This window comes from Thermobia domestica, chromosome 8, assembly GCF_964235325.1.
Source record: "Thermobia domestica chromosome 8, izTheDome1.hap1.1, whole genome shotgun sequence".
Taxonomy (NCBI): domain Eukaryota; kingdom Metazoa; phylum Arthropoda; class Insecta; order Zygentoma; family Lepismatidae; genus Thermobia; species Thermobia domestica.
Window position 1 is genome coordinate 243993037 of NC_137461.1, and position 25169 is coordinate 244018205.

General features: G+C 36.0%; 1 protein-coding gene across 1 annotated transcript in view; it reads left to right on the forward strand.

The window, feature by feature from the left end:
- The window catches only part of LOC145691983 (protein takeout-like), a 63494-nt gene that overhangs the window by 27282 nt on the left and 11043 nt on the right, over positions 1-25169 (forward strand). The window contains exons 3-4 of the mRNA XM_081767280.1: positions 2152-2290; positions 8678-8811. Coding sequence (XP_081623406.1) covers positions 2152-2290; positions 8678-8811 — 273 coding nt within the window. The remainder of the gene's footprint in view (positions 1-2151; positions 2291-8677; positions 8812-25169) is intronic.

The window sequence follows — 25169 nt, forward strand, 5'->3', positions numbered from 1 at the left end:
AGTTCAGTTAATGAGAAGTTATTAAGAAGTCAGTTATTAAGAGACGAGTTAATAAGAAGTTATCAGGAGATCAGTCAATACGAAGTTTATAAGAAGCCGAGAGTTAATCGTAATAGTAATCCGACATGTTGCTTCGCGATACGTACTTGCATCCTAAGTAACGAGTCGAGATAAGTTATTTTTATCTGAGTTTCAGAAAGATCGTATACGGATTTTATTCACGTGTATTTTCGAGTGATAAGCTTATCTTTCCATGGACGCTGTATAGAATTTGGAGCTGAACTGCAGATGGGATTACCTGACAACATAGAACCAGTAGTCATCCAGGTATGATATTCTTAAGGCCAGATTTCCTTAATTTCATTCCTCATGACCTTTCAGATATTTAATCAAGTCAATCTAAAAACACTAAATCCATCGACTAATAAACTGCTATAAATTGAACAATATGTCTTTCTCTGAGTTAAAAAACACTTCCATTGATCACAACTAAATCGTTCTTGAATTTCATGTTACACATTTTGCCTAACTTTTAGGGGCATGTTGAGAGAGAAATTCCAGATATTTCTCTTTGATTAGTTTGGTCTCCTCCTTCTTGCTACTATCCCCATATTCACTTCGTATAAGAGTAGACCAGGCTAACAATATATAGGGGGGCACGAAGTTACTTTTCCCAATATGTGATGATATACTTGTTTTCACGGAAGCGGTTTCGTGCTCACCCTGTATATGTATTAGGGTGTCCTTATTGTTTGATTTCCGAGATTTTTTTTTAAAAATCTCATTCATGAAATGATTCCGTATCAGACCAAAGTAATCCTTCAGAAAAAAATTGCTCAATTCAACAATATTAAGTTGTGCCCCAAGCTATCTCAAGTGTTTAATGCTTTTACAGTATGTATATAATATGAGGCAAAGACAATTTGTATGTTTGGAACGGCTAGAAGGAATAACATCATATCTTGGATGTGAGTATGGAGGTAAACTGTATCTATTAATGTATAGCATCGTTGTGGATTCAAGCTCAAATTTTATAGGAAGAGGATTATATGACAAATAGTTTCGGGGTAGCTTTTCATCGCAAACAAACATTTGATGTTATTCCCAACTTATCATTAATTATTCTGTAGTTATGACCTTGATAATATTTGTTTATTAATTTACAATTGCCTTTTCAAACTTACAAGGCACCTTTGTTACATATTACATACTGTAAATGCATTTAAAACTTGAAAGCGCTTGAAGCACAATTTAATATTATTTATTGGTTTCTGATTTTTCTTATTGGTTAGTTTGGTCTGATATGGAATCATTATAAAGGATGGGACTCAACGAAAGTCAAAAAATAAGAACCATCTTAATATATGGTCCATTCTAATATATGTATTACGGAACATCCTAATATTTGATTTTGACACTGTTTGGATGCACTTATAATACTCTATTCCATGAATTTTCCCATTAAATCCCGCTACCCTAACAGCACAATATGTGCTAGGCATGTGCCATTTAGATGCCTCAGCTACTTTTTAGGTACCTGACACTTAGTACATATCATATTCATGTGCTAAGTATGTACTTCAGCTACTACAGATTTAGGTACTTGCTATATCTAATTGGTATGTGCAACTATGTATCACAAATATAGCATTTATATACCTGTCTCAGTTTCGCACTGTAACAGTCATTTGTTTTTATGTCGTCACTTGGGACATATATCTGTCAACCCTAGCCTGCAGTAATTTCTTTTCACTTGTTTAAAGTGTTTCTTAGACTCACGTTAATGTAAACACATTATGCATATAGGCGATTTAACATATTTTGGGTTAGTAATTTTGTGGTTCGTTGACGCATACGGCATGGGGAACATACCTAGAACATACTAGGCACGTTCCGCAGGTACATGTCAGGCATGTGCCTAGGGGCGGACATAGACTGTGACTATCATTTGCCATATATGTGATTTCTCTCTCATAGGCACATAAAACACATACTGGACACATTCCCATGTACCTGAGGGAACATGATAGACATATTCCTGTTATGTGCTTGTGCTGTTAGGGTATTTCTCACAATTTTCTTTAAGCACTAAAGTATTTATTATGTGTACATATGGTTAACTAACCCAGTGTGAATATTCTAATATTGCAGGATTGAAAGAATACAACCTACCACCGCTGGAAGGAATCTCCATACCACGTCTCTCAATGGAACAACCTGGTGGAATATCTTTAGTATTAACAGACTCAAGGCACTATGGGTACAAGACTGTAAGAATACATTCTGCTGAGTAAGTATTGCGAATGAAATTAAACTAGGTCTGTAATTTAGTAGATGATGCTTCTAGTTTGTAAACTAAACGATACGGCTAGTGGATTGTTGGAAAAATATTGGTAGAATAAAAAACTGGAAAACCCAGATAGTTCTACTAAAGACTATCTATTTCAAGTGTGCCCTCGGAAAATATGCGAAACATACTTCGGCCCACCTCCGCCAACCTCTTACAGACAAAACCTTGTCTTTGCTTTGGAGAAAGAAGTGAATGATCTCAGTCGTGTTGACAATTTGTCATTCAGTCGTTTAGTCTTGGCGAGTGAAGATCCAGGCCACTTACATTAGAATAGCTAACAAGAAGTGCACAACGAAGCCTGTCAATCTGGAAACCCGGTTCACATCCAACTATTGAAGGATCCCGGCCACAGGAACTTGTCCTTCCTCTTTCGAGGGGGTTCCGGGAAAATTCACATCAGCAGCAGCACCAGCAGGGGCACACTTGTCATATAATCCCCCACAAAATCTAATGATGTTGGATCGAACGAGAGATTTTTCGCACCAGTAGTGAGTGTTCTCTTACATGAGTTAGCATATAAGAAGATAGGTATTGTATTATTAAAAATATAACCTGCTTCGTGGAAGATCCATGCTTGATTCCCGGTGGAAGCTCAATATGGCTCGGTGGGATCTCAGGTTAAGTTGTATGTCCATGTCTCATAGAGCTTTCGCGGGCAGAGGTGGCTCAGTGGTAGTGTGCTCACCTTTGATGAGTGAAGTTTTTTGGTTTAATAAGTTTTTGCCAAGTAGATTTGGTAATCTACAAACACATTGTGCATGGGTTTTCCTCGACTTTCTGCCTCTTTCCCCCCACTCTCTTCATTTCATAATTTCATTCATTATTAGCATTACCGTCTCGCCACATAATCGTGGAACATTAAACTAGAGCTTTCATTGCCATTTATTTCATATAGCAGCTTTGCTGAAAAGAACGCTAGATTCCAATTCAACAAACACGTTTTGGTTTTAAAGAAGATTTCAATGAAACAAGAGAGTGACTGTGCTTAAGTACTATTCATTCTCCATCTTGTAATTTCACGTCATTTGCAACACCTAAGTTGATGTCATGCAACGTCAAAGCAACATCAATTTATAACTGAATCAGGTTTTGTTAAAAGGGTATCACTTTTTTTTTTTTTTTTTTTAACATTTAAGGCCTGCACATTCCCCTGCCGGGCCACAGTGGGGCGAAAACGCAAAAAGCTGGCCAAAATATAATAACTATATTCAAATTGAATGAAAGTAGTATTAAGAGGTTATTGAGGTTGCTGATTACGATTCTGCAACTAAAGTTGTAAAAAACAAAGTGGCGGATCCAAAATGGCGGAATAAAATTTGCAAAAGTCGAAAAAGTCGTAGAAATGTTCTCACAAGTGGCGATAAAGGGGTTATTGAGGTTGCTGATTACGATTCTGCAACTAAAGTTGAGAAAAACAAGATGGCGGATCCAAAATGGCGGAATAAAAAGAATGTGAACATACTTCGTAATTTTCACAGTGTATCTTTAACAACATTTACTTTTTTCACATATTTTGATGAACAATTACTTGTTGCTTACGTTCTTATTTATTAGAAATGCATTATTACTTAAATGACACAAATTATTGGTATTTGATTCGGTTATGATAACTGCAACGGCTTGTTATTGTAACATTAAATGAACAATAATTAACATCAACACGCTTCGTAATTGGCACGTTTTGGCAGCTACGTTTTTGTCGACAGCATTAATTAGGCCTAATATTCAGACTACCATTCTACAAAATATGAACGTGGTGCACGAGGGTGCACATAATGTTTTCAACGTTTTAAGTTAATAAAATATATAAACAATGTGAAAATTTTGCCTGACTTGCGATTCAAATTATAAATTATTACATCATTATTATTAATTTTTCACTTCATACACTTATTCTACGTACCAGTACGATATAGGAAAACTTTACGGATTTAAAAACTATGAACGCGTTTGAAAGTTACAACCGTTTCAACGGACGCGTCACAATTCTTCTATTGTTCTCTACGTATTTGACGTGCTGATGGGTCTACTTAAGAGTGGCTCAGGTATTCGGAATAAAGTAAAAACCCTATTCTATTTATGGATGTGTGCCCTGCTAACATCACTCTGGCCAAATACATTTAAAAATTCCTATATTACTAACTTTCGTTTTTTGAACTTTTGGCCAGCTTTTTGCGTTTTCGTCCCAGCCGTTACCAATTACTTTTGGTCTTATTATAGGACAATCGCAACTTTGCCTCTGCCTTTATTTTCCCCCTTTTACTTTTATTTTCATTTATCTCTCTCTTTTGTTCGGCTATTATTCCTCAGCAGGTCGAGGTGAGGCCAAGGGCGCCCATGATGTGGTTTCCAAGGATGGGCAAGTATAAGCGACATTTCAAATATAGTTACAAATTTTGCTGTAACAATTCTAAAATCTCTGTTGGGTTTTCGATATTCCGAAGTACAATTTCCTCTAGAGGGGGCAAGGGCCCCATGGGTGAGGCATATTGTTTCTAGCATGACATCTAATACTTTAAACCATGCCCTTTTATGCATCTTTTTCTTTTTTTATTTGAGTATTATTATTACAAGAAACGGATAACCCTGTAAAAGAATAATACATATATACATAAGATAAAATTTATTTATTTTCATTTGGCATTCATTAAAATTTTCATTGCACTATTTTGGACTGCTTCCTCTACCGCCACCTGAAAATAAACTAAAAGGAATATACATTAATAACAATATTGCGACAAGAGACACAGTACGAAACTAATATTGACAGTAAAAAGGGTGTCAGTTCAATTTTATGATATGTTCCCTTTTTTTTTTCTTTTCTTTTTTTTTTTTTTTTAATGAAAACTACTTTCGAAGGGTTATTGAAGAATGTTACAAGAACGGCTGTATAGATGGCCATTTTGTATGACTTAGCAACCAAAGTAGTATGGTTTTTAAAGAGCAGTTTCTTTCTCGTTTGATTGTAATTTTCCAAAGATTTTATTCTGTGTACTGATGATCTTTTAACAAAACTCGATTTGATTTAATGTCCAATCTAAATAACTTCAACTCTCTTCTTCATTAAACTCGTCAAGCGTAAAGAGGATTTCAGGTTCATTGTATGTAAAGATAGAACATGTATTTGGTTATTTAGTTCTGCCCAACATCGTGCACAGATGATGATTTTAGGAGTATGAACAGATTCAATATTTTCGTATTTCCTAGCACCGGTCTTACATATTCTATTATAACAAATTCGTGTAGTCTTCAATTTTTTAAAACCACTGAGCGTTAGTTCTTCGTTGGTATTTTTTTTTTTTTACTTCTTTGACCTAAAGATTACTCATGATAAAAGCAAAACATTTACTTTTTGAGCAATTTCGGAAATACTTCTTCATGATCAAATTTGTAATATGCCTTTTTTTCTTCATTCGTAATCTACGGTTCGACTCTCACTTGAGGCATTTGTCTATCATGAGAAATTTGGTTTCTATTTTAAATAAATAGTAGACTCTGTTTTTATATAGTGTTGGTACTGAAATCGAACATTAAATTTGATTAACGTATCTCCTACCCACCCCTTTTGTATACAAATAAGAACTACCATCACTCCAGTTTCAGCACTTAAGGGAACTAATATTGATAGAATTCTAAATTTACCCTTCATAAGCTAACGAATAAAAGATTATCTGATATACTAGTTCTTGTTCTCTATACAACAAATCTTCCAATAGCGATAGCGTATGTTGTTACCTACACAGAGAAAAATCCGTCCTCCGGACAGCGGTATATTGTACAAATATACGGTATCCTCTTGCTTACTCTAGAAATCAGTACGAAGCATACGTTATCCGTATGCTACATAGGCACTGCCCTTAGATGTTACAACATGCCGTTGCAGGATGTCTGACATCTAACAGTTTTACGTATATCACATGCCTATACTTATGTTACCATCGTCAGCTATATGTTATATACGTCCACTTGTATGTGAGATCCTGACCGCCTACATTGTTTCATACGGAAAGTACGTATAGATGGAACACTTATACAGAAAGTATTATAAAACATGCTTTTTCAGTTATACGTCTGCTGTACGTTAAGTTCAAAAACTACAGGAATTACGCATGTAACCTATCTTTTTAAGTACGCCATCTACAATTTTTTTCTCAGTGTATGTGTAACGTTAATCACAAGACGAAAGGAGACGCGAAAAAGGTTTGCTTGTATCATCTCGTAAATTTACTGCAAACCTCGTCTCGTTTCGGTTCTCGAAAAGATTTTCTGTCTCGTTTCGTAAATATATTTACAAAAACTATGCCCTGAGTTTTATTCAAAAGTGAACATAACTCTTCCACATCACGATAGGTCAAGGAAGGATGTTGAGTTGAGTTGATTTTGAGCTTAACGTCCCGTTCAGCAGCGAGGCTATCTGAGACATGGACCTATTGATTAACCTGGAATCCGAACCACATAAGTTCCCGCTGGGAATCGAACCTGGGTCTCCCATCCAGAAGGCAGTACGCTAACCACATAGCCACGGAGGAGTTCACGAAAGATGTATAACAACATTTAAACCATATAAGTATTGAAGTATACTATACCCTATGTATAATAACTTGCTTATCTTTAAACGTTAATAAATGCTCCCACTTGTATTTGTACTGATACTTTATCAATTTATAGTCTTTCATCATGAATCATGTAACAAATACAAAAACAGCATTTGAGATCTAAGTTTTGAGTAAACTAGGTTGCACACAGGGATCGTAAATTTCATGCCTTATCTGGATTTTAGTCTCGAAAATCAGTCAAAAGTTTCATATTAATCGTATCGTCTCGAATATAAAATAATACTTCTTGTCTCAAAAACGAGAAAGGAATTGAGACGAGACAATTCGTCTTTCTGACAACACTATGCGACTTCCCTCAGAAGTCTTCACTACTTCCCTTTATCGTCTTTCTTCAATGTTATAGCGTACTCATATATTTTTTTTTTTTTCGGTACCATGTTTCACCTGTAATTCCAAATTCTATATCCATGTTTCAAGTAGAAAGACTTCCATGATTTCCCGCGTCTTTCGGAATTTACGATTTTCCTGGTGTTTTCTTGCTGCAGCGTAGAGCTTACTTTAGAATTTGTTATTGAAGTCTCTACGATGTTTTCTTGCAGGAACATTTAATATACGTGTGGCGTGATGTCTATGTCACATCTTTTGTTTGCTTAAACTTCTAAGTAGTTTACAGCTTTCTCCTTATAGATTTCTCAAAATAAATTTACGAAATTATTATTAAATTTTGAGTACTTTACAATATTCTGCTGACAATATTTTCTACCCCTTCTGTCATGAAAGAACTTTACTGTGCTGGACAGTAATTCCACCGGGACTCAAAAAGAAGCGAAAAAAAAAATGAAATGAAATCTTTAAATTTAGCGTCCCACGGTTATGCCGGTTAGGCTACAGGAGACGGTAATAATGAGAAATGAGTGAAATGGTGGAATGATGAAAGTGGGAGGAAAGGGGAGACTGCTTGGTATATACAGGGTTTCCCAAAAGGGACCAAAAATAGTTATACACCCCTGCATTGATCAAGTTTAATATTCTAGCTTTTGAGTTTATTTGCTTCGATTGTTCCGAGTTTAAGCTAAAAGTAAGAGGGTTTAAGAACTAATAATAAAGAAACTAAGCAATAACAAGAAGAACTTATATAAAATGCAATGAGCTGTTCAGTAAGGCACTGTATACCTAGTTTTGGGGTACCCTGTATTATACATAGCTGGTAAACAAGGCATTTCCGCACCGAGTGACTATCACCATGATGATTAGCGATCTACAATTAGCCAAGGTACCAATTTTCATAAATATCTAGCTGTCACGGTTTGCATATCTCTTGTGAGTAACTATAAGAAAGAGACCGTATGGTATTTAGAGATTTTCCTGGGCAGATATTTGTTGGAGGTTAAAAATATGTGTATCAATACAAAACCATTACATAAATAAATCCTATTTTCTTTATTTAATTCACTCTTAGTACCGAGAAAAAAATAGTGTTTTATGAGCGACGTTATATTACTCGGTGCAATTGTACTTTGGGAGGCTGTAATTATTATGACTATAAACATAGCATCTTTGAGAGAACGTAGATTATTTAGAAATTTGCCCGAGCAACTCTGAGTATTCCAGCTGCTGGTAGTGATATATATGTATATGTTTATTTTCTTTTACATATTATTATTATTATTATTATTATTATTATTATTATTATTATTATTATTATTATTATTATTATTATTATTATTATTATTATTATTATTATTATTATTATTATTATTTTAAATTTCAGTGTCGATCTGAAGAACTATAAAATCGAATTGAAGCTGGATTGCGATTACTACACAATCACAGGAAATTTCAATGTAACAGGAAGGATTTTGGTTTTCCCAATCATCGGATCGGGTTTCAGTAATTTCACTCTTGGTGAGTACGGTAATATATAGCATACTTCATCTATATTTGCATATCTATCTATTTACTCATTACAACATTCTTGTGGTGAGTATAAGATTTAGTTTGGCTTTTTTTTTTTTTTTTTTTTGTGAACTTCTATATTTGTAAAACTATGAATGAGGATATGAGTGACCAGGGCCGGATTCTTAATATTTGTCTCGTCCTGAGGTATTAAAAAAAAAAAAAAGCTACCAACTCAATCTCAACAAGTACCGTATAACAAATTTAAGGCTGTTTATCAATATTTAAGTGGAAACGGAAGAAACATAAAATATCAATAAATCAAGCAATATATATGTTTTGTTTAATTAGCATCATTTCGAAGTTTTGGATATATATATATATATATATATTGCTGGTTTATATAGACGGTTTATGAACTCAAATAACATTATGCTAATTTATAATAAAATACTTTGTTCCTATGCAGGAAGAATATTTAACAACATAATGCAATAACTCTTCATTGTTAATACAACAAATAAAGAACCAAATGATACTAAAATTGTGTGAAATACCATTTGTGACCTACGCCCAAAATTTAAATTTTTCAGAAAAAGATTTAAAGAGCAATATCCCATGAAAAAATTGTATTTCTGTTATGTTGTGAACCAAAACCACAATTATACAGTTTATGGTTGAATAATTTACAAACAAATAGGTATATATATATATATATATATATATATATATATATATATATATATATATATATAGGCCCTATATATATATATATATTCTGTATATAAAACTCAAAGGGTAGCTTCACCTCCTTGCCTCTCAGTTAATAATATTATGGCTGACTTAAATACTCACCAATAGGAGGTCAGTGCTGAAAAGATTTCTTGTTCATTTTCTATTAGAGGAAAGTGTCGATCACGTCATTAGAGTCTGTGTTTTTAAATATATCATTTCTGATTCAAAGATGTAAGTCATGTAAACGTTCCTTAGATAGAGATTAACAAAGATTTGTCTTCATTCGTCTCGCCGCAGGCTATGCCTCATGTTAGTCTATGCCTAGAGCTCCCAGGTCCGGAACCAGAACAGTCTATGAAGATTTGGAGTATAGTCATTGTTATGTGCTACTTGCTTCTTGCTGAAATCTCAGCATTAATAAAACAATAGGTTAAGAATCATCAAATTGAGTGGCACAGAGTAGATTATCCTATTAGTTGAGCGTCGATAACTAATCAAAGCTATATTTACTTATGCTTTGGAGAAAAAGCAGCACAATTGGAGCTTTGAACAATTTTTGAAAGGGGAGAGGACAGATTATATAAATTCGGGACCATTAGTAAATACGGTCACGCGAGAGACGTTCCCTTAGTAATAGTCTATTGTTTCCAGGAATAGAGGTGTAATCCCATGGGAAGTTTGAGAGTGGTTGAATATGTAAAATATTTATATATTACCAAATTTTCTTCCAGACACACGGAAGATCATCGGGATCGTAATGTTGCAAATTATGGATGCATTAAAATATGAAATATAATATTTTCGACAAAAAGAATACTTTTAAATATCTAGGCAGGCCAGTATCAAGGGGGGATCTAGGGAGCCTCCAATTTTTTGCTATCCCCCCCCTAAAATTTTCACGGTAGGCTTGCAAATGAACTATAATATGGTGATGAACTATCATATGGTATGATCGGGCCCCCCTTAACTTCAGCCGGCCCCCCCTTAACTTCAGCCGGCCCCCCTACATTTTTGGACTGGCTACGTGCCTGTATCTAGAGTCAATATTAACAGACCTAAACCACATCGATGAAGAAATTAAATGTCAACTGAAAGCAGGAAATTCGTGTTATTATTCAATTCTACATCTTTTATCGTTCCTAATTCTGTCGAAGAATTTAAAGCTTAAATAAAACGATAATCATACCTGATGTGCTGTACGGTTGCTAAACATTGTCGCTTACTCTGAGAGAAGGGCACAAACTGAAAGTATTTGAGAAAAAAACCCTAAGACAAACATTCGGACCCAAGAGGAGTGCGGAGATTTCATAACGAAGAATTGCATAATATACACCATTTATAGGGCCAACAAGTCTAGGAGAATCAGGTGGGCAGATCATGTATTCAGAATTGAAGAGAGTAGGAACGCTTTCGAAATTTTAACTTGTGTAGAATCGGAAAATGTTATGAAGACCTAATCATTTATAGGAGGGCAATATTAAGATGGATCTCGCGGAAATAAGAATACAAAATAGAAACTGGAAACTGGATCCAATTGACTAAGGATCGAAGTCAATGGAGGGATTTTTTTTAACGTAGCATTGAACCTCCGGGCTACATGGCCATAAAGTTAGTTTGCCATACAGAAAATTTTATCTTCGGAAGAATGAAAAAAAAAAAAAAAATGAAAATATAAGGGCGCTCAACCAAAACACTATCCGCTAAAGAATGTGCCCTGCACGTTATCGAAATTTAATATATTTCAACTTTAGGGGGGCAGTTGGCCAACTGTGTGGTTCAGTAAATAAAACGTATCTCCGGACGAATGCCTGGAAGAAACATTCATTATGAGAATATTATTCTTTTCATCTCCCCCTGAAATCACCTCTGCTCAACGACTGGATAAGAAACAGGGAATTAACTGCGGACCGCCGCCGACTGTGAATTATTGGAGAGGCTGTCCATAGATGCTCCTCTACTCGCGGAATACGTCTAGAGACCCAGTTCCTTTGAATACGTCTTTCTCATGGTTCTGCCATATAGATTTCTTTTTTCTTTTTTTCTTTTCTTTCTTTCTTTCCTTCTTTCTTTTTTTTTTTTAAAAAAAAGTTTGGTGTTCATAGTGGAAAAGGTACGGATATCTTTCGCATGAAAATGCAACAGTTACTTTTGATTTTTTCGTAAGGAATAATTTAACAAAATTATAGAATTATTAATTGAATATTTATTTATGAGGTGTGAATAAAATGGCTTGAGTCATTTTTGAGAACATCTTCTGAGAAAAAGTACTCCCAAGAATAACCTACCCCTCGAAGATTTTTAAAAACAAACGATAAATATGAAGAAAATCGCCTTAGTCGATTTTGAGATAATCGCTACACTCAAGTCCAAATTATCTCGCGTAAATTTTTAAGGCATATTATCATATTATCAATGAGATATTTATTTATTAAAGAACAAAATCATATGAGTCGTTTCTGAGAAAATCGTTCAAAGAAAACTCACCTCCAAGAATAAAATACCTTTTCTCGATTTTCCCAGAGAAATGACTCGTATCACATAATAGGGTTGTTTTCGGATAATTGATTTATAAAATACGTAAAAACAAAAATCGTTAGAGTCGTTTTTGAGAAAATCGCAATTTTTGATTTTCACCCTTAAGTTAAACTAGTCTTATTTTTAGGAGTAGGAAGAAAATTCGAAAAACCTCGCTAGAGTATCACAAAAATATTAAGTTTAAAATTTGGTTGAAGTCTATTGAACTAAATGGCCTCACGGTGAGTGTACATCAGGATGAACGAATGAACAGACCGACAGATGCCTCAAAATCACTTTGTCGATATGTATGGACTATGAAACGTTTAAATTTGTTAAAATCTCATAATTGTTTTTTTTTTTTTTAACGACCACCATATTTTCTTCTCTCCTTTCGTCGCTTCAAATTTAAAAAAGTACAAATAAGGCATAACAATGAAAACAGATTCTAATTAGTCAGTATTTTTTTTTCTTTGTAAGGAAATTTGGCATGAAATAAGATGCGAATAAAAGTATGTATTTAAATAATTTTGGGTGTAGATTTTCTTTTCCAAAAATTTAACTTGCGTGTCACTTTAGATTAAATTCTACCAAAAATCAACAATTTGTATGGCCAGATTAAAAAAAAAAAAAAAAAGATTGCCACCTGTATGGAATTAGGTGGGACATCCCGAACTTTTAAGAAAATTTTTATCTTCCCGAATTACGCTTAAGCGTGATATTATATGGTGGATGGTAAATTATCCAAAACACTTACGAGGTACCGTATGCGAGTGACATTTGGTAATTTCGGCTCATGAGTAGAAAGATAACACTCATGAGTATTTTGACTCACGTGCTTTGAGTATAAAGATAATGATATAGTTCCATCGTTATACTTCTTTTAGTGTTAGCAGCAGAAAATTATGTTATTCGTTGTACGGGCTCAATGGTTCAAAACTTCTGTTCAACTAACCTCCAACAAGCTTTTACTTCTTTCGTTTGTTTTGTGTGCTTTTGGTTTAAATTTTCTTTACAATTTTTCACTCATTAGCTATGCTTTTCTTTTGTTGATTTGTTTCCTGTACATATTTGGGTGTATAACGAAGTGACGATTTGCACGGTGGCAACTGTACGGAAAGGTGGCTACCAGGAAAATGGCTGCTGCTAACTAGACTCTCACTGAGGAGTTAAGATGAATCAGCTGTTTAGTGAAAAACCCTCCTTGCCGCTCTGGAGGCTAAAGTAGATGGCTTCCGTTCATGATATATATGATTAGATTCTCGATGGGGGAACATCTCAATACAGCAGTTGAGAGAGATTCCATTTTAAACTAGCTCCCCTTTCGAATGTGGATTTGACCCTAAATCATCCGCTCGAATTTGTCTTGATCAGGCGCACACCGCAGAAATTTTTGTTGGGAGAGATTCAATACTATAAGTCACCACGTTTATGTAGCATTCAACGGGTGTTATTCTGCACCCGAAAAGACAATAAGTAACTTTAAAATACTTCCACTTATATTTTCGAAAAAAAAAAAAGTGATAAAATTAGATTGTTTTCATAAGGAAAAACTATAGATGAAGTGTAAATCAAATTTTGATGCTACATCAACCATTTCCCTACAAATGTTCATACTACGTTTCATTGAGAAAGTTATGAGTTGAGTTGAGTTAAAAGAAATGTATGTTGAGTTAGGAAATTTTGGGGGAGTCCAGACCCAGTGGACCCTCCGTCGGTACGCCCTTAGTCTCTACCGTCCTAAAAGAAAAAAAGGGGGCAGCACGGGTCTTAGTGTCAGAGCGCTATCTCTGTTGCAATGGGCCCTACTTTGTTAGTTATTTGAATTGCAGTTTGCATCCCGTTAAGTACGAGAAAAAAATATTTAAATAGTGTGGAGTGGCGGATATGGCAAGGAGCCGGGGGGCTAGATCCCCCAGTTTTTGAATGGAAAAAATAATTTAGCTTTATTTATATAATTTTTAAAGTTTATACTAAACTCACGACATAACAATCATAGTTCGGGTTCTGGCTGCCCTCTCCCCTGTGTTTTACCTTTTAGATTTGATACTGATGCTGTGCATCTGTGTACGTGAAATCCCAAAAATGCAACGCGTTCAAATTTCAACATTCTCCTTCCGGATCCTCAGTTCACCAAAAGCAGCTCGCGATCTACGAAAGGTTTTTGCTGCTTTGATCTCTTTTCACCAAAAGCAGCTCGCTATCCACGAAAGGTTCCTGCTGCTTTGATCTCTTTTCACCAAAAGAAGCTCGCTATCCACGAAAGGTTCCTGCTGCTTTAATCTCTTTTCACCAAAAGCAGCTCGCTATCCACGAAAGGTTTCTGCTGCTTTGATCTCTTTTCACCAACGCTATCCACGAAAGGTTCCTGCTGCTTTGATCTCTTTTCACCAACGCTATTCACGAAAGGTTCCTGCTGCTTTGATCTCTTTTCACCAACGCTATCCACGAAAAGTTCCTGCTGCTTTGATCTCTTTTCACCAAAAGCAGCTCGTTATCCACGAAAGGTTCCTGCTGCTTTGATATATTTTCACCAAAAGGAGCTCGCTATCCACGAAAGGTTCCTGCTGCTTTGATCTCTTTTCACCAAAAGGAGCTCGCTATCCACGAAAGGTTTCTGCTGCTTTGATCTCTTTTCACCAACGCTATCCACGAAAGGTTCCTGCTGCTTTGATCTCTTTTCACCAACGCTATCCACGAAAGGTTCCTGCTGCTTTGATCTCTTTTCACCAAAAGGAGCTCGCTATCCACGAAAGGTTCCTGCTGCTTTGATCTCTTTTCACCAAAAGCAGCTCGCTATCCACGAAAGGTTCCTGCTGCTTTGACTTCTTTTCACCAAAAGCAGCTCGCTATCCACGAAAGGTTCCTGCTGCTTTGATCTCTTTTCACCAAAAGCAGCTTGCTAGCCACGAAAGGTTCCTACTGCTTTGATCTCTTTTCACCAAAAGCACCTCGCTATCCACGAAAGGTTCCTGCTGCTTTGATCTCTTGTGATAAATAATATTGTGCCTGTAGATTTTCTCAACTTTCATTCCGACGTTTTCATTCTTCCATAATAATCTGTCTCAATTTAGGTTAAATAGCATGATCGTGGGATGGTAAAGATTTTTTATGTTTGTTGTATGTAGCTGAAGTGAAGCAATTACTAGGGCAACCAAAAACATAAAAAACATAACAGCAATTTACACATATGGAATTCCTGTTCTGCCTAATTCATACAAAACGGGATATTTAGATTTGAGGGAAATTTATTAGTACCTATTTCCCCTTGATTTTCAAATATCATTCAAGAACTCTTTAGATTGAACACGCGAGTAGAACGAATTGTTTCATGCGACCAAATACTCCTAAAAATCATTTTTAGTATAACAAATGTAGGGAAACTGTCCAGTATAATGTAACACTACAATTATGTTGAGTAAAATGATTACACAATTTATTAGAGATAAATACTTCCAAATATCTACAAAGGAAACTTTAGAAGAACAAAGTTTGCTCTAGAATAACAAATTAAAGTATCGGAAAGGAAATACAGTTTTATCTTCTTAAGGTCATATACATATCTTTTCAATTTGAGAGAGAACAAAACTTCGAAAATTTGACACACATACTAAACCCACACACAACCTTCATTGTTATAAATGTAAACTGTAAGCTACAGCGTCTACATAGGAAATCAAATCCAATTGACCGACTCTAATCTACTTTGCAAGGACTTGATTCTCTGCTGAATACGCTTATACAGGGTGCGGCATGTAAAACCGGCCCGTCGTAATATTCTGTTATATTGTGTTTTTGGCAACACTTAAATAATCTACCTTCCTACCAAGAGATGGCGTGTCGAGGTCGGGTCGACTTACGTGACCTGCAGCAGTCATGTGCAGCCGCAGCCAGTGAAACTTGTCGAAACCAGTTGAGAAAAAGGCCTCGTTGTGTTAAGCCGGGTGAGTATCAGTGTGTGATAATACCGTATTCGATACCCGAGCGTGTTGCCATTGTTGAAGGGTTCATTCTCACTGGATCTTTTGTGAAAACAAAGAATTTGTTTCGGGAGAAATTTCCAGGACGTTCTGGGCCAGCAAAAAGCACCATTCAGGAATTGATTGAAAAATGGCGGCGTACAGGATCGGTTCAAAATGCTCCCAGGAACAGACGACCATCTGTCTGCACACCTGAATTAAAGATGCAGGTGGAGGAGATAATGGCAAGAAGTCCTCGAAAGTCGACGAGGAGATTGAGTCAACAGGTTCATGCGAGTGAGAGAAGTTGCAGACGTGTTTTAAGGGGACTGAAGTTAAAACCGTACCGGATAAGTGTTGGGCAAGAACTAAAGGAGCCTGACCTGCAGAAGAGAGTGCATTTCTGTTCATGGCTGTTGAGCAATGTTGCCAGTGGTTTCTTGGATCCACTAATGCTCATCATGAGTGACGAGGCGTGGTTCCATCTGTCTGGGTACGTAAATTCCCAAAACAACTGGTATTGGTCGACAGAAAATCCACACGCAATCCACCAGATACCCTTGCATGATGAGAAGATTGGTGTTTGGTGTGCCATTTCCGCCACACGCGTTATTGGGCCCATAGGTGAGTAGTCATATTCAATACACGCGTTATTGTGAAGGTGAGTAGTCATATTCAATTCATTACATTTCATTTATGTGTTGTAGTTAATCATATTCAATACATTACATTTCATTTTATGTGTTCACTTTACGGGCCGGTTTTACGTGCCGCACCCTGTATTTTAGTTTCAACAAAAAGCGCATCACGTTTCCTGCTAAAATGTATGAAATTCAGCGTGTAGTAAACTGAAGGTTCTAACACAGGGTACAAAATCGCAACAGTCAAAGTGGGAGGAGACAGAAGTACAAAAAAAAAAAAAAAAATCTCTTCACACTGAAATGTACCGACATGGGGAGCTCAGATATTTGAATATCCATAATTATTACACTTACACAGCTAACCATTACTTCAGCCATTAATAACATATGAAATGTACGTAAATTACATATGAATTACTGTAATTAATTTGCGGGCTTTTGACAATAGTGTCAGTATCACTTTATTCAGTGACAATCAGAACCATTTTCGAAAACTATATGTTTGAGGAAACACTGGAATTGATCAACATAAGCAAATAGTTTTGTCTGTCTTTTTTATTGCAATTTTGGACCAATATACTAAACCCAAATCGGTAATGAGGAAAAATTACTGCAATAGGAAATTACATATGTTTTATATAATTCGTAAGAAAAAGTAAACCTAACTATACAGTACTTACGGTGTGAACTTGGCGTCTGCATCGTCCAACTACGTTTCAACCAAATAATCGTGAAAATCGTGGTCACATGTAACAATTCTTTCTACTCGCGTGTTCAATATAAAGAGTTCTTGAATGATATTTGAAAATCAAGGGGAAATAATTACTAATAAATTTCCCTCAAATCTAAATACCCCTTTTTGTGTGAATTAGGCAGAACAGAAATTCCTGTTCTGCCTAGATATAAGATTAAATCAAAAATGCGTTACAAAGTGCTGGAGGGTCATTAGGCAGAACAGGTATTAGGCAGGACAGGTATTAGGCAGAACAGGTATTGGGCAGAACAGGAATTAGGCAGGACAGGCAGTAACAAATGCACACAAGTGATAATAAAACTGACTGGAGTAAAGCATATATCTCTTTATAAGGCATTACGTAGAACGTTCATTGAATATGAAACAAACTAGTTGCATAATATATTAATAAATAAATCAAAATATTTAGAATATACATTATACACGATTTTTGTTAAACAATTAAGTTAACAATAAAGCATTAAAAAAGCATAATTTGGAAAAATATAAAGCATAATTAAGCAAAAATATAAAGCATAATTAAGCAAACAAATAAAGCATATTGTGGTTTGCTCTAGTAATTACCAATCAATAAATAAACTTTGCGGGAAATTGCATATAAACGATTTCTTTTAAAAGAAAATGACTCTGATAACAAGAGAACGAATAATTTCTGCGATGTTAAATTAGTCACAAGTTTGTCAGATGGCAGGATTAATTAATCTTTCAATGTGTAATATTTTATAACTTCTGAGACGAATTTTACTTATTTTTTTAAAAAGAATTTATTGAAAACTGTTTCTTCCAAGACGAGAATAAATAATTTTGTTCAAAATATTTCGTATTATTTCTGTTGTCGTGTTTAGTATAAAAGTTTCCAACAGAATATATGTACAAAGTACTGTTTTATTTGTTCTTGAATGTTGTTCGTGTATAAATGGGGATTCACCTGTATATTTCTAATTTTCAAAGATCTTGCTTCTAGACATTAGTTTGACAAATTCTTGTACAATAGCTGATGCTGATTTAGTAGTAATGGTCAGTTTAGTTTTCGGAAGTGATTCCTATCACTCCATTTCCTTAGGATAAAATATGTTGGTTTCGGTAAGTTGTATAATTCCGATTTCTGTGCTTTTCTAGTTTGATTATCCCAAATAAGGGTCTAATCCTTCCTCTGGATTGAGTCTTTTGGTTGCAATAAGTTGAACAAATGAGGTTTAGTTCACAGTGTGAAACTGTAGCAGTTAATGCGAATTCATACTTAAACTTGAGGTAGTACATCTATAACTATAGTTACAATAGAGGATTAAAGTCAAAGATGGAACCTGTTCCTCGGACACTGAATCCATATCAAAAAGCCGTAACTTGCTATCTCATTCCTTTTACTCTGTGAAGGTTACTATTTAAACCGGAAATGCTCATGTATGTCTACTACTTCCAGATACGGTTCATTGTGGATAGTAAACCTGAGCCTATAAATCCGAGCCTTTAGAAGCACGAGATCGAACATAAATATAGACCTCATTGGAGACAGTAAGCCTGATCCTGCGAATCAGAGCTATTAGTGAGTATGAAATCAAACATATATAGGCTTCATTTTAGATAGTGAGCCTGAGTCATTAGTGAGGACGAGATCGAACATATGTAGGCCTCATCGTGGATAGTGAGCCTAAGCCTGCGAATCCAAGCCTTTAATGCCTACGAGATCGAACGAATATGATCCTCGTTGAGGATGATGAACCTAACCCGCACGTCCGTGAGCAATGCCCGATTTCAAAATATACATTCTATCCTGTACCTTTGGCCAATTTTAAGACGTAAGCAACTAAAGTACTTCTTACCCCTGACAGAAAATACGACGTGCACAATATATCTTGTGAACATCTCGGAAGTTCTCTAAAATATTGTCTTAATAAAGTGAACTTACTCTTTTTTCTTTTCTTTTTCTCTTTTCTTTTTTCTTTTTTCTTTTTTCTTTTTATTTTTTCTTTGAACAGTTTCAGTCTCCAACATAAAGAACTCTCGAAGAAAAATAATAACACTTAAACTTAGTCAAGAAACCTTTTGGACATGTGTATATAAAAGTTTATTGCAATTATACATATACTGAATACACCTTCTCGATCCTGATCTCTGTCACAAGCAACAAACGGTTACATCCGTTATGAAAATCGGATATTTTTTTTTACGAGTTAGCATGGAACATATTCTTTAAATTATGGTTAATTTATCTCTCATTCTTAATCAATTTCAACTTCTTAACGATTTGCCCCGAGTTAAGTCGTTTGTGAAATTCTGGTTCAACAGTATTTTTCTGTTAATTCTGGGATTTTTCAGGATCGAAAGAAATCTTCTCGTCGCACTGTAAGTTTATATTTCGCTCAACAGATGTCCTTAGTAGTATGGCTCAGAGACGGCAGCACTAGCGTGTTTTTATCATACTTTTGTTTTGTTATTCAAAATACGGAAGATGCTGCTTCATTATGATTTTCTTTTGTAGCCGTGGAACGTTTAAAAATTGCAGCATGTTAACGAATGGCGCCAACAAGGGTGTAGCCATCTCCCCCCCCCCCAAAGATTTCCTAAACCCTCCAAATGACCAGCTTTTAAAATATCATCTTTAGATTACATCGTTTCTAACTAACTAACTCTATGGCCTATGGAACCCGGAGGTTCAATGCCGCATTCACAAAAGCTCTCCACTGACTTCTATCCTTAGCCAACTGCATCCAGTTTCTACTATGTATTCCACTCTCTGCGAGATCCATCTTAAAATTTTCCTCCAATCTGCGCCTAAGTCTTCCTAATGGTCGTTTTCCGATTGGTCTTCCAGTCAAGACTTTGAAAGCGTTTCTACTTTCTTCCATTCTAGCTATATGACCCGCCCACCTAGACTTCAGGCTAGCCTCCTAGACTTGACGATCCTAACAATGTTGGGTAAACCATATAAATTATGTAGTTCCTCGTTATGAAGTTTCCACCATTCCCCATTCCCGTTCCTCTTGGGTCCGAATATTCGTCTCAGGGTCTTGTTCTCAAATACTTTTAGTCTATGTTCTTCCCTCAGAGTAAGTGACCATGTTTCACAGCCATACAAAACAACAGGCACGATTATCGTTTTGAATATTTTAAGCTTCAAATTCCTCGACAGAATTCGCGACTACAAGAGATTTTGAACCGAATAGTAACACGAATTCTCTGCTTTTAGTCGACATTTAATTTCTTCGAGAATATGATTTTGCGCTGTCAATATTGATCCTAGATATTTGAAACTATCCACTTTATCAAAAGTATTATTTAATATTTTAACGCATCCATAATTTGATGTATTCCGGTCCCGACGAACTTCCATGTATTTAGTTTTCTCTGCATTTACTTCTAAGCCCATGTCCCTGCAAGCGTTTAATAAGATCTCTGCATTTCTTTCTATTGTTCTCCTATCATAACCTATTAAATTTACATCATCTGCATATGCCATAACCTGGTGAATACCGTTCAACTGTAGGCCCTGGTTGCTATCTTTGATTCTCCTTATAGCGTATTCCAGAACGAAGTTAAATAATAATGGCGACAACGCATCTCCTTGTTTCAGGCCAATTTCGAAATGAAAGCTCGTGGACAAAAATTTTCTTACCCGGACTTTACTTTGGGATTCATTTAAACATATCTTAATTAATCTAATTAGCTTTCTCGGTATTCCAAGTTCTGTAAGAAAGTTGTATAATGTTTTTCCCCTAACCGAGTCGTAAGGCTTTCTAAAATCAATAAATAGTTGATGTACCGGGGTATTGTATTCCCACTTTTTTTCGAGTATTTGGCGAATGGTAAATATTTGGTAGATAGTTGATCGATTTCGTCTAAATCCGCACTGATAATCTCCAATAATTTCATCTGCGTATGGGGTCAGTCGTGCTAATAGGTTATTTGAAGGGATTTTAAAGGATGTTGACAGAAGAGAAATGCCTCGATAATTATTACAGTCAGTTTTGTCGCCTTTCTTGTAAATTGGAACAATGATTGATTCTTTCCACTCTTGTGGCAATTCTTCCTTGTTCCAGATAAGGAGAATGAGTTTGTGTATCTTGTTCCACAATATTTCGCCTCCAGCTAAAATTAACTCAGCCGGAATTTCATCTATACCCGGAGATTTGTGTTTCTTTAATTTCTTTATAGCGGTTTCTACTTCTATTTGGTTGGGTTCTAGAACATACGGTTCTGCGGTGTGTATCTCCTTTTCTCCCCGCACACTGGTTTTTCGTTGCGTGTTAAGCAAATCGTCAAAGAAATCTTTCCATCTATTTAAGATGCTATCCGTGTCAGCGAGAATTGTACCGTCAGATTTCTTAAATATATAAGCACGAGGTTGATAGCCTTTCTTAAATTCGTTGATTCATTTATACATGTCCGGAATGATTTTATTTTTACTATTATCTTCAAGTTCCTTAATTTTATTTTTCAGAAAATCGCGTTTCTTTGTTCTAAAAGTACTGGAAGTTTCCCGCCTGATATCTGCGAAATTTTGTTTAGTTATTTTATTCGGATTTTGTAGCCAGCGTAATTTTGCCTGTTTTCTCTTCTCTGCTAGTTTTATGCATTCCTGGTCGAACCATGGGTTGTTCCTACGTATTTCCGCGTGTCTCAATTTTTGTTTTGCTGAAATTTTAATGCTATCTCTACTTTCAATCCAGGTATCCTCAACACTAGCGCACTCAGAATCTTCTAAAGCCGAGAATCTATTCGAAACTTCAATCTGGTATTTCTCTTTTAGCTGGCTCTCTTCTAATTTCTTTAAATTGAATCTCTCCGTTTTCGGACAATGAATATTACCTTTATTCAACGATAACCTCTCTCGTATTATCGCTGCTACCAGGTAGTGTTCAGTGTCACAATCAGCCCCTCTAAACGACCGGACGTCAATTATGCTAGATTGTCTTCTTCTATCTACTAAAACTGATCAATTTGATTATGTGTTTTCCCGTTTGGTGATGTCCAAGTGTATTTATGAGCGTCGCGATGTGGGAATTTTGTACTCTTCACGATTAGGTTTTTGGATGTTGCAAAGTTCACGAGTCTAACACCGTTGTCATTACTTTCCTTATGCAAACTTTCGTTTCCTATAATCGGTTTGAAAATATCCTCTCGTCCTACCTTCGCATTGAAATCCCCTAATAGAATTTTCGTATGGTAACGCGGGAGTTGGTCAAATATCGTTCCACTTCTTCGTAAAAACTGTCTAGATTACATCGTTTCAGTCATTTAAAACCTAATCTAATCTAATTTAATGTAATATAAATAAAATAGTGTTTGTTTGTGTGTTTGTCTGTCTGTCTGTGTGCGGCCTGAGAACCAGACGAGTGAACTGAGAGTTACCAACGTTTGGTCACGGGTACCTTATCGCAGGCCTTAGACTAAGACGAAGCGTTTTTTTCGAACCAGGGGGTTCTCGGGGAGCGTTTACCGGGACCGGCCTGGGGACCAGACAAGATGACCGAGAGTTACCAAATTTTGGTCACGAATACCTTGCTCCAGGCCCCAGACTAAGGCGAAGCGCTTTTGTCAAAATTCGAACCAGTGGAATTTCTGGGGGGCGTTTACCTGGACATGTAAAAGTAGTAAAAAATAACCGATATTAGTGTCAGATCATAGTTTTCATGGTCGCTGAGATCAATAGTGAAACTCCGATCGCATTCACCCCATTCGGCTGCGGGCTTTGGGTTACCGTGAGGAGGAATACCGAGACATGTAAATATAATCTAAAATGACCGATATTAGTGTCAAACCTATAGTTTTCGCGGTCGCTGAGATCAATAGTGACACTTCCATTAGCGATGACTTTCAAATTCAGCTACCATTATATGCGTGCTAGAGGTTACCGGGAGGAGATACCGATACATGTAAAAATAATCCAAAATGACCGATATTAGTGTCAAATCATAGTTTTCCCAGTTGCTGAGATCAATGGTGACACTTCCATTAACGGTGACATTTAAATTCAGCTACCATTGTATGCGGGCTGGAAGTCATCTGCGGGGGATACCGTGACATGTAAAAATAATCCAAAATGACCGATGTTAGGGTCGGATTCATAATTTTCGCGATCGCTGAGATCAATGGTGAAACTCCGATCGTATGAACTTCCAAATTCACCCTATTCGCCTGCGGGCCGGGGTCACCGGAAGGGGGGATACCGGAACATGTAAAAGTAGTAAAAAATGACCGATATTAGTGTCAGATCATAGTTTTCATGGTCGCTGAGGTCAATAGTGAAACTCCGATCGCGTTCACCCCATTCGGCTGTGGGCTGGTCGTTACCGTGAGGGGAAATATCGAGACATGTAAAAATAATCCAAAATGGGTGATATTCGTGTTAAATCCATACTTTTCGCGTTTGCTGAGATCAATGGTGACACTTCCATTAGCGATGACTTGCAAATTGAGCTACCATTGTATGCGGGCCGAGAGTCACCTGCAGGGGGAGCAGTTTACCGAGGTATGTAAAAATAATCCAAAATGACCGATATTAGTGTCCAATCCATAGTTTTGGTGGTCGTTGAGATGAATGGTGATACTCCCACAGGCGTTGACTTCCAAATACAGCCCCATGCGAAGAATGGGTATTTTCAGCTAATATAATTAACAATTTACGGTAAAGTACTTTACATTTTTATATGTTGAACTTAGTGTTTTTTTTAAAAAAAACTTTTTTTTAGTAGATTGAAAATTTGGTGAAATACAATGTTTTTATTCAGTTTTTCAGTTGGAATTTCACGTTTTTTTTTTTTTTTTGCTACTTGATATAAAATATGACGTGAGATATAGCTGTTCATAAAACAATTATGGTGTTCTTTAGTCATGAATAATAAATATTTTTGGTGGGAAATTTTAAAGAAATTAAATGAAATTTCAAAGAAAGGCAATGTTATGTAAATAGATTCTGTGTATTATTATTATTAAGCATTCCACTTTTGTCGATCTTCAGCTTCCTCTTTTAACTCCCAATATTTTCTCCTATCTTTCAAATTATCGATCAGCTGTGTTCTTTTTCCTATTCCTCGCTTCCCTTTCATCATGCCTTCTATGGAGGTCTGAAGAAAACAATTTTTTCTCAAGATGTGTCCAATCCAATTGGCCTTTGTACGAAGGATGCTGACTAGAAGTGTCCTCTTCTCTCCTATCCGTTTTAAAACATCTTCGTTTGTTGCTCTGTCTGTGCGTTTTATCTTCTCCATCTTCCTCCAACACCATACTTCGAAGTTATTCAAATATTTCTTCTGTCTGCCGCCAAGATATGTTACTTGTATTAGATAAACGTCAAGTGCCACTAATATGAAAACGGTTGAACATAAATGAACCAAACAAAAACTCAAATAGGAAAGCCATGGAGCAAATCGAAAGGTGTTGTTGCAGTGCCCCCCAAGTGCCTTTCATGGGGGTCCAGGCCCAACTTAGAAATGTTAAACCAAAATATGGTTCAAATGATATCTCGTTCGTTAGATCTTCATACACTAAACAGCGTTGTGGCAAAAGATTGTTCATATGGATCACCGTTTTCAAAATGGTCGCCAAGACATGGTGCCTTTATCATATAAAACGTCCAGTACCAATAATACACTAATATGAAAACGTTTGGAGATAAATGAACAGGATAAAACTCGTATAGGAAATCACAGGGAGTATTTATTATTCCACGCCTCGAGAATAATACAACGGGGAAAAAGATTATTAAAATATAAGTGACATAATGCTAAAGAGGAAATCTAATTGTTAGAAAATTATCTTTCCGAT